The 10,819-nt window shown below is 41.2% G+C and overlaps 2 protein-coding genes across 2 annotated transcripts in view; one reads left to right on the forward strand and one right to left on the reverse strand.

Annotated features, from left to right (window-relative positions):
* LOC119425684 (growth factor receptor-bound protein 10) overlaps positions 1 to 10,819 on the forward strand; it is a gene marked incomplete in the record, with an annotated part of 634,378 nt that overhangs the window by 4,255 nt on the left and 619,304 nt on the right.
* Positions 868 to 4,555, reverse strand: LOC119425689 (cholecystokinin). Its single transcript, XM_037693233.1, has 4 exons — positions 4,501 to 4,555; positions 3,899 to 4,013; positions 3,672 to 3,824; positions 868 to 1,060 (listed from the first exon to the last, which is right to left on the reverse strand). Exons 2-4 carry the CDS (start codon positions 4,011 to 4,013, stop codon positions 924 to 926), a joined length of 405 nt encoding a protein of 134 aa, XP_037549161.1. The 5' UTR covers positions 4,501 to 4,555; the 3' UTR covers positions 868 to 923.

Consider the following 10,819-nt stretch of genomic DNA (forward strand, 5'->3'; position numbering starts at 1 on the left):
CTCCGTCTTGTCAAAGCTCCAAAATTCACAATTGAAACCCGTGCCTTCATGTAAAAAGTTGTTTTTCTCTGCAAGAAGAAGCTGAGAACTTTTTTACTGATTTTTTAATTAAAAGCTTTGTGTGAAAAATGCTATTCTAAAGAGCTCAAACCACACCAAGCGTCCACCATTTTGAGAATCGAAAAACAGGAACGAGAGACAGCCCATGTCACGTCAAGGGGCCTCCCTCCCATTTTCTTAGAGACACGCTGCTCGCTCCCTCACTATCCATCCTTCCGTTCAAACAAACTTATACTACCATCCAGTGGTCAATAAAGGTACTACGCTCAAAAATTAACCAACATTTCTTCTTAAATTTGACAATAATTATTAATTAAAACAATATTATCGTTTATCACAATAATTTCTGAGACAATTAATCGCCCAGCAAAATATGTTATTGTGACAGGCCAACTGGTGAGACCACTGCGCCTGATCTGAGCACTTCTCTTTCTCCTGTTGAGTATAAGTACAAGCTACATTTTCTTATTGCCATCTGACGGACTTTACCTTCTGCTCTCCTAAATGCGTGGTGCTTCATCATGTGAACGCTCGCAAACATTAGTGCAGACACTATAGTGCACATGCGTTTTCACAGGTATACTTAAAAAAAACTGTACAACCTCTATTTTAAATCTTTATTCAGTCCAGGTGGTCTCAACAGACCAATGTCTTTCAGCCCAAATCATAAAGAAACCAGATAAACAAATGAGAAACATACAGTGTGAGCTCATGTGTAAAATTTGGCATACATATGAATATTGCATTATTACAGTTTTACAAACAAATGTACAACAAATACATCATAAATAGACTCTTTATTGTGAGCTTGCGTGTTTTTTTCCTCTGCTTTGTTTTTCCCATGAAGAGAAGCAAAGTCCTCCTTATGAGGAGTACTCGTACTCTTCAGCACTGCGCCGACCAAAATCCATCCACCCCAAGTAGTCCCTGTCTGCTATCCGATGGCTGCTGGTCAGTCCGCCACCTCTGCTGTTGGCCATCGAGTTTCTACGCACAGATCCTGGAGGGACGAGGAACACACAAGACAAAGCAGAGCGTTGGTGAAATCTGTATTCCTCTGGGTGCGGAGGACCTCACTTCAGCATCGTGATCCTGCTCGAGTTCTGACGGGAGAACTTTTAATTCTTGGAGAAGGTTTGACAGATCGGAGAGACGTCCAGTGACGTAATTGGGCCAAATGTGGGTTTTTTTTCTAATGAGATGGCTTTAATGTTCTTCACACAGGCCACAGCAGCTTTAAAATGTATTTTTAACTAACTTGATGCTTTTAAGATGAAAGAGCTCTCAGTGTTTTCCAACTTTTTGAAGACTGTAAGCAGATTGCAGCTTTCACGCTTTGTTTTTGGGGCCTTCCAAAGGAACATTGACAGCTGAAGATGTTTGACATGTTCTCTCTGCTAGATCTGCTCTGATTGTGAGGATTTTAAATGTCCGTCAGTGGTTTAGTCCTCGCTCCTTTGTGCTCACATGCAACCAGCAGCAAGGGAAAGGCTGCCCCAACAGCTGGACCTATTAGCCTTCAGTGCACACCCGACAGCATGTGTTTGTGCACAAATCCGTGCCTTCGTTTCCTGTCAATAATTACTACATACCCCATCGCACCCCTGCGCGTCTCTAACTTTGATCTCCAAATCCCAGCTTGTTGTTTATTTATTTCTTTAACTCCGAGCGAAGCCAAGCTGAGCTGCTTGCTGGTTGAAGGCTCAGAGATGCACTTTTCACTCCACCCACAGCCTCCCACGCAACACAAGCACACACACACACACACAAACACACACACATTTTAATTCCCTGGCGTGCCGAGGAGTTTGGCCGTAGAAGACTCGTCAAACGACACCTCCCACACCTAAAGGTGCAAGTGAACAGCGAGCACAGATGCCCACAAACACACAGCTAAACAGTGGCCCCTGAGGCACTTTAATTCAATTTCTGTGCACATGTTGGCATTTTATAGATCCTTGTGTCTGACTTTACTCTCTCCCATGATGTCTTCTATGGGGTCCCGTTGTAAAGTTACACAGTCAAAAATTAACAGCAACACTTTGGTTTATGCCTTTCATAAGAAAAAAAGTTTGTTTTTATCAAAGTCATATTTTCAACATGTTATTCATACATTTATAAATGTCATAGTTCCCAACTAAATATTTAATTTACAAGCTAAATATTTAACTTAACTAAACTAAATATTTAGGTGTAAATTAAATATTTAATTTACAAGCTAAATAATTGTTTTCAAAACTAAACATTTAATTTCCAAACTAAATAGTTATTGTCCAAGTGAAATGTTTAATTTCCAAACAAAACATTTAATTCCTAAACTAAATATTTAATTTGCTAACTAATTTAGCTTGGACCTAAATATTTATTTTCCAAGCTAAACATTTAATTTCTAAAATTTTATTATTAACCTTTATTTAACCAGGTGAATCCCATTAAGATCATAGATCTCTTTTTTAAGGGAGGACTGGGCCTGAAGGCAGCCTAACATTTTAACAAGCTAAATATTTAGCTTTCAAGTTAAATATTTAGCTCCGAGTTAAATATTTAGTTAGCAAATTAAATATTTATTTAGGAAATATAGTGTTTTTAAAATAAATATTTAGCTTGGAAATTAAGTGTTTAATTTACACCTAAATATTTAGTTTACTAACTAAATATTTAACTTGCAAATTAAGTATTTAGTTTGTAAACTAAATATTTAGCTTGTAAATTAAATATTTAGTTGGGAACTTTGACATTTAAAAATGTATGAATAACATGGTGAAAATACGACTTTGAAAAAAAACAAAAAACTATTTTTTTTCTTATGAAAGGCTAAATAGACCAAAAATATTGATGTTAGTTTTTGACTGTGTAACTTTACAAACGGCACCCCATAGTCTTTGTCTTATAAAGTCTCAAACTGGGTTTTATGCAACAGGGAAGAGGAAACATCAGAGCTTAACGCACATCAGAGTTCCAGTTTAGATACAGAAGAAATGGAGAATGTATTTTATTAAAGGATAAAAATTTGGAACTCGTTCACTTTAAGTAATGAGTTGCTCAGCAAAGATGAAACTCGCGTTTTTGCCTATTTCCGAGCTTTAAGCGGGTGTTTAAATATTTAGCAGTCTTTTGCAGCTCTGTGAAAATGATCAGGCTGCTTCAAACTGAGATATCATGAGTTTTATCTGATATCTGAACGGTCAGGAAATATTTTGGCTTGTGACAGGTGTGCATGTGCGTGCATGGGTCCATTGTCAGAGTGATCAGAGAGATGAACATAATAAAAAAACTGACAATAAAAAAAGATCAAGCGATTAGAAGTCAGATTTGAAAATAGATGGTTTAAGACTGAAGGGCGTCCGGGAGGCTGCACACATTAATACACACTCTTTCAAACCACAAAAGCTTTTCAGAGCCACTAATTCATTTTACAAAGCTGCCTCTGCATTAATTCCAGTAATTAGCTATGACCGAGGGGAGGAGAGTGGCAGGAAACATGCACTTATCTAAAAAAAAAAAAACAAAGTTGATAGTGCTGATGTTTCCAGATGTTTTTCTTCATGTCCTCACAACACGTCCACGTTAGGAGACCTCAGGAACGACACAAACGGATTCCTGTCACGTACCTTTTCTGGAGGAGATGAGTCTTGCGAGCAGCTCGCTGAGGTTCGCACGGGAATCTGCATTGTCTTCGTTCAAAGGAAGAGCCTTCAGTTGGGGGTTCGAGCGGCTGTGTCGGAGGTGCTCTCCCAAGCTGTGGGTGTCAGCCTCGAGGACAGCTGCTCGACACAAAGACACACAACATCAGGGGTCAGAGGAGACAACCAAGGTGCCTGCAGAACCACACTGGTACCTTCAGAGGGAGCAGAGAGGGAGCGCTGGCCCTCAGCTAAGGGCTGGGAGGAGAAGGGGAGTCCCAAACAGCTTGAACACAGAACGGCCAGCACGACACACAGTCCTACAGTCATCTGAAACACAGCAGGGCTTCATGAAGGTCACGTCTGGACGTAGAGTAAAAACACTTGGTCCACAGTGAGGCAGCTCAGACGACCGCCTCAGATGATTGTGAGACTCCAGGGAAAGAGTGTGAATCAACGGTGCATGAAGCCCACATCATGAGCAGCAATGTCAACTCAGATTTTAAAAATAACAATATAAATCTTTATATATACATAAATAAGTCTGTCTTCAGACATCTTCTGATGAAAAAAGATAAATTACTGTGATCCAGTCCTTCAATGTGATCAAAAAAATTCAACTGTAAAGGTAGAAAATGAGTCACGTTCGTCACGATTAAAGATTTTTTAACTCAACACTGGTTCATTTTGTCCTTTTGCTCAAATTGTCTTCTTCTTGATATTTTGATGGAGCATCACAAAGACAAAATAATTGCTCTAAACGTGTAAAACGTATTTAAATCTCAGTTTATAAGAGACCAAATAAAGATTTTCTTACCGTGAGGAAAGAGCTTCAGCGTGTTTGAGGAGTGTAAGAATGAGGAGAACACTTGACTGATGAGTGGGAAGGATGCCCCTTTTATACTCTCCGCTCAGCTCCCCTCGGTGTGTGTGTGTGTGTGTGTGTGTGTGTGTTGCCTGTGCAACTTGTGTGTTCCATGCTTGTGAGTTTAAAGTAAGCCCAGGAGCTCCGGTTTAAAGGATACAGCAGCAGATTTCAGTTTTACTGTCTGTTTGCTTGTCATAAAATTGTCTGTTTGTGATACAATAACAGAGTTTAGCTGCACGCATGTGTGTGTGTGTGTGTGTGTGTGTGTGTGTGTGCGTGTGTATGTGTGTGTGTGTGTGTGTGTGTGTGTGTGTTTGCAGTGATTCATGTATGTAAAACTGAATTATTTTATTCAGAAGTATGACTTTAAAATGCTGTTAAAACATTGAGGGATTGCTGTAAATAAACCAGCACATCCATGTGAGTCTGTGTGTATGTGTAGTCAGGCTTGTGTGTGTGTGTGTGTGTGTGTATGTGTGTGTGCATGCGTGTGTGTGTGTGTGTATACACCCACACACAGAAAAAAAAAAAGTCGACCTAAAAAGTGGGCATAGTACAAAAAGAGAATCTCTGTGGAAGAGCTCGGAGTGAGACATCTCCACGGTGCGCCCAGCATCTTCAACCACGCAGGATTAACCCGGCCCCCGTCAATCCGGCCCCGTCCATCCCAGCGATGTGCCAGATCAGTCAGCCTGAGTCAATAAGTATTGATCAGCTGTTTCTGACTTCATGTTTTTATTAATGAGGCTGACGGAGCTCTGAGGCGTGTCAGGATTACGATGTGGGCTTGATGAAGTGGAGCTGCTGCTGAGAGCAGAAAGTGCTGGTCCTGTTTTAATGAAGATTAACGGCTTCATGTCTTCTGCTGCTGCCAGAAGATGATCATCAATGACAGCAGCGTTCAGTGATGGAATATTTCCTGCTGACAAACAAACATCTAACATAATCTGTTCAAACTTGTGTTCAGGATGACTCTTAACTACTGCCACACCAAATTTGAGCTCATCCATCCATCCATTAATCCATTATCCATCTATTCATGCATCCATCCATCCAATCATCCTTCATCCATCCATCCATCTATCCATCCATGCATGCATCCATCCATCCATCCATCCATCCATCCATCCATCCATCATGCATTCATGTATGTATCCATCCATCCATCCATCCATCCATCCATCCATCAATCCATTATCCTTCTATTCATGCATCCATCCATCCATTCATTCATCCAGCCATTCATCCTTCATCCATCCATCCATCCATCCATCCATCCATCCATCCATCCATCCATCCATCCATCCATCATGCATTCATGCATGTATCCATCCATCCATCCATCAATCCATTATCCATCCATCCATTCATCAATCCATTATCCATCCATCCATTCATCGACTTGTTCTGAAGTCAGGTCTCGGGGGCAGCAGCTTGAGCAGGGAGGTCGAGATATCTCCCACAACCACCTCTTCCAGCTCTTCTGGGAGGACTCCAAATCATTCCTAGACGCATCAGAGACTCTACTTCCTCAGACGGCTGAGGCGAGCTGGTCTGGGAAGCTCAGTCCTCACCTCCTTCTCCAGGTGTGCAGTGGAGAGCATCCTGTGCTCCAGCATCAACGTGTGGCATGGAGGCTGCACAGCTGCAGAAAGAAAAGCTTTGCAGAGAGTGGTGAAGGCTGCACAGAAGTCTGTTGGAGTCAGCCTCCCCACCATCACAGACATCTACACCTCCAGATGCAGGAAGAGGGCCACCTGCATCATGAAGGACCCCACTCACCCAGCACACACACTTTTTGCCCCGCTCCCCTCAGGAAGGAGGTTGAGGAGCATTTAGTAGGAGAGATCATATCTCTCCAGTTTTAGTTTCTCTCCATTGGCTCCCTGTCAAATCCAAAATATAATTCAAAATCTTACTTCTAACCTACAAAGCTCTCAACAACCTAGCTCCATCTTATATTACAGATCTTATTGTTCCATATTTTCCTAACAGAGCGCTTCACTCTCAGGCTGCAGGTTTACTTGTGGTTCCTAGAATGTACAAAAACAGAATGGGAGGAAGATCTTTTAGTTATCAGGCTCCTCTCTTGTGAAACAAACTTCCAGTTTCTGTCCATGAGGCTGACACATTATCCAGTTTTAAAACTCGGCTTAAGACTTTCCTTTTTGATAAATCCTATAGTTAGGGTCGGCTTGGGTTTCCTGAGCTGTCCCTTAGTTATGCTGCTATAGGCTTAGACTGCTGGAGGACAAACTGACCACAATTTTCACTCTGCTACTGTCTTTACTTACTCTGCTCAACATTTGTAATTATTTTTTCTATCCTTAACATGTTTTTGTCTTTCAGATACACCTGGACCTATATCTGGACCTACCATTCTGTGTTCGTCTGTCTCTCCTTCCTGTCCTCTCAACCAGCCGGTCAAAGCAGATGGCCGCTTGTCCTGATCCTGGTTCTGCTGGAGGTTTCTTCCTTTTAAAAGGGAGTTTTTCTTTCCACTGTTGCCACTGTGCTTGCTCAGAATGGGAGACTGCAACGAAGCCAAGATTCAACTTGTCTGCTGGATTCCTTAGATAGAGAACTTTACTAACTGGCTTTTATGTGAATGTTCCTGTAAAGTGCCCTGACACAACTTTGTTGTGATTTGGCGCTAAATAAATAAACTGAATTGAATTGAATTTAGTGAAGAACCACTAGACTGAGCAACAGCTTCTACCCTGAATCTGTTAGACTCATAAATCTCTAATCAGGAATATCTCTGTGGAAAAAAAAAATTCTGTAATGCCACTTGACTGTTGATATGTGCTGTTGACTATCCATGATGCTGTTCTCATGCTGCTGATTTAGTTCATGCTGCTGATCTGTTTCTTGTTGCTGTGTTCATTTGTACTCTTCTACTCACACAGACTCATGCTCGTGTTGCTGTTGGTCGGCGTATTGTTTACTAATAGTGCTTAGTGTATTTCTTAGTTCATATCTTCAGGGCGGCTGTGGCTGAGTGGTTAGAGCAGTTGTCCTCCAATGCAAAAGTTGGGGGTTCAAATCCACCATCAGTCACATGTTGAAGTGTCCCTGGGCAAGACACTGAACCCCTCATTGTAGTGTAAAGCACTTTGAGTATCTTGATAAGACAGAAAGGTGCTATATAAGTACAGTCCATTTACCATATCTTAGTTCTTATTACTGTTTTTCTTTTACAATTTACACTTTTGTTGGATGGAACTGGGACCCTGTGTACACAAATTCATTCCACCACATGTACCACATGCAATGCTAATAACAGTAAAGAACCTTCACCTTGACCAACTGAAAGATGTGGCCTCTCCAGAGTGTCCTGGGTCTTCCTGGGGTTTCCTCCCAGTCTAAGATGTCTGTAGCACCTCCCTAGGGAGATGTCCAGGAAGCATCCATACTGAACCACCTCAACAGGCTGTGGAGGAGCAGCGGATCTACTCCGGTCTTTCTTAGATAACTGAACTCCTCACCCTATCTCTAAGGGAGAGTCCAGCTACCCTGCAAAGGAAACTCATTTCAACCGCCTGTATCCACAACCTCATTCTTTTGGTCACTACCCAGAGTTCATCAAGGTCAAGGTGTCTTTATTCTCATTCGCACCACATGTGGTGGAACGAAATTGTGTACACAGGGTCCCAGTTACATCCAACAAAACTACAAATTGTGAAGAAAAACAGTAATATGATCTAAGATACAAACTAAGAAATACGCTAAACTAAGAATACACTGAGCACTAAATAGTACAAAACAATGTGCCAAAACAACAGCAGCACAAACATGAGTCTGTGTGAGCAGATGAGGACTAATGAACACAGCAACATGAAATAAATCAGCAGCATGAGATCAGCATCATGGGTAGTCAGCAGCACATAACAATCAAGTGACATTACCGTGATTTTTTTCACAGTGATTATTCTGGTTAGAGATTCATGAGTCAAACAGCCTCAGGGTAGAAGCTGTTCCTCAGTCTAGTGGTTCTACACTTAATGCTCCTCAACCTTCCACCTGAGGGGAGCAGTGCAAAAAGTGTTTGTGCTGGTTGAGTGGGGTCCTTCATGATGCAAGTGACCATAGACCATACCTTTCCTCTCTCCATCTTCATGACCATAGGTGAGGGTAGGAACGTAGACTGACTGGTAAACAGAGAGCTTTGCTTTACAGCTCAGCTCTCTCTTTGTTCCAAATTTAACTCAATATCTGTAAAACTGACAAAGTTGGTGCAATTTTTCTTGACTGCTTAGGTTAATTAGTTGTGGCAGCCATCTTGAACTGGGTTGACCCTAAAAGTTGATCAATTATAGATGTACCAATCCTTTCTTTAACCCTGATTTCCTTCACTCTATTCAACTTCCTTGCCAACTTAGGAAACAGTAATGTTTTTTTTCAGGCACCATCAGAAAGCAGAAGTGTAGGAGGTGAGGCCACAGCCGTTCAAATTAGAATTAATTACCCATGTGGTGTGGGAGGCGTGCATGTGTGTGAAATTATCTGTTACCTTAGGTCTAAGAAATGTACTTCTAGGTATGTTAGTGTGTTTGAGTCTGAACTCGAGTGTATGAGATGTGGGTAACCACTTCGAGGTACTTTTGTCTCACCTTTCGGAGGTGGTGAGCCCAGTTTCACCACTCCTGTGAGGTCTGCTTGTTAAGTTTCACACAAAACCCATCTGGCCAGAGGCTCAGTTTAAAGACTGAAGTATCTAATTTGTGACAGGGGATGAGACTGTATCAAATGCACCATACTAATGTTGGCTAAAATAAAGAGCTGAGAAACCCCTTACAGAGGCTTTGCTGCAGCTTTAGTATACAGTTAGTAAATACTAAATAATGCATTGCTTTAATAATGTATCTGAGTCAGTTTAATTGTCCTATATTTAAAAGTGTGCCCTTCGACAAACCACATTTTGGATTTTTCTCCATCATCGTTTTTATTTCACATGACCCAGTGAAGGTTCGGTGTTTTTGATGAGACTTACTGGTTTCAGTTCTCTGTTTTTGTTGTGAGACTTTGTGTGGAATGATTAATGGAAATTATTTTTTTCTAATTTCTACAGGTAGTATTTCACCAGGCTGACTAGTTAGGAACTTAAAATAGCAAAACATAGACAGATTATATGTGACAGCAGAAGTTTCCAAAATGGAACTTTATCTCAATAAATGTTAACATTTTCTGAGACACTGTGTTTCGGGTTTTTCTTAATCTGAAAGCCATAATCTTCAAAATTACAAGAAACGAAAGCTTGAAAATATTCACTCTGTGTAATGACTCTTTGTAATATATGAGTTTCACTTTCTGAAGCGACTAACATAATAATTGAACTTTTTTACCAGGTACTATTTCGTTAGATGTACCTGTAACTTATTGGTGAACTTTTTTAGGTTAGAGAAGGTGGGCCGGTGATCAGGAAGTCACAAGTTCGACCTCCGTACAAACAAAATAAAAAATGTAGGTGGGAAAGTTGAAACAACCACAGCGTGGAGTGATGGGGAGTGATTAGCACATCCAATAATATGTTAACAATTCAACAACAAATACTTAATGTACACGAGTACTTGGACAAGAGAAAAGAACCTTTAGGGCACAAAGACAAGGAAAGTTAAAAAGGTGGGGCTCAGTCATCACAATCAGACAGAGGTCAAAGACTTGATATGACATGAAAGAGGCCCCCAAGTCCTTTTGAACAAGTCCAGGGAGCCATTGATGGAGAACCTAAGCTTCTGCAGTTTGATTGACAGTAACAGCTCTTTCACCCGCCTGCTGTGAGACGGACGATGAAGTTTGAGCCGCCCAGCCAACAGGGTGGTGAAATAACTGCTTGATTTGGAAGTGAAATGGCTGTAGGGGGCATAAAAACGAACAATGAGAGGTCCAGCAGTGATCATCGTGTTTCACACTGTGCAGAGTTCTGAGCAGAATGGGATAAAACTAGGTCAGAACCAAAACATGTGTTTGGCTGGTGATGGTCCACATCTATTACATACATCAGTTACATCGGGTAAATCTGAGACGGCCTCGGGTTAGTAAAGTGAAGTCTCTGCACAAAGTTACATAGTTTGAGCCGTGCACAGACTGTAGAGGAGTCAAGCGAACAAAAAACCTGCAGGAATGTTGCTGGCATTCCTCTGGGGGATGACTCTGGACTTCAGGGCTCTGCTTTTGAATAAAGTGCCAGGTGAGACTGAGGTAAGTTGAAATTTTTATTTTCTTCCATCAGTTCATTGTGTTTTCTTCTGTGATATTACTGTAGCAA

The sequence above is a fragment of the Nematolebias whitei genome, chromosome 19 (assembly GCF_014905685.2).
Source record: "Nematolebias whitei isolate Nwh7 chromosome 19, NemWhi1, whole genome shotgun sequence".
NCBI classification, from domain to species: Eukaryota; Metazoa; Chordata; class Actinopteri; order Cyprinodontiformes; family Rivulidae; genus Nematolebias; species Nematolebias whitei.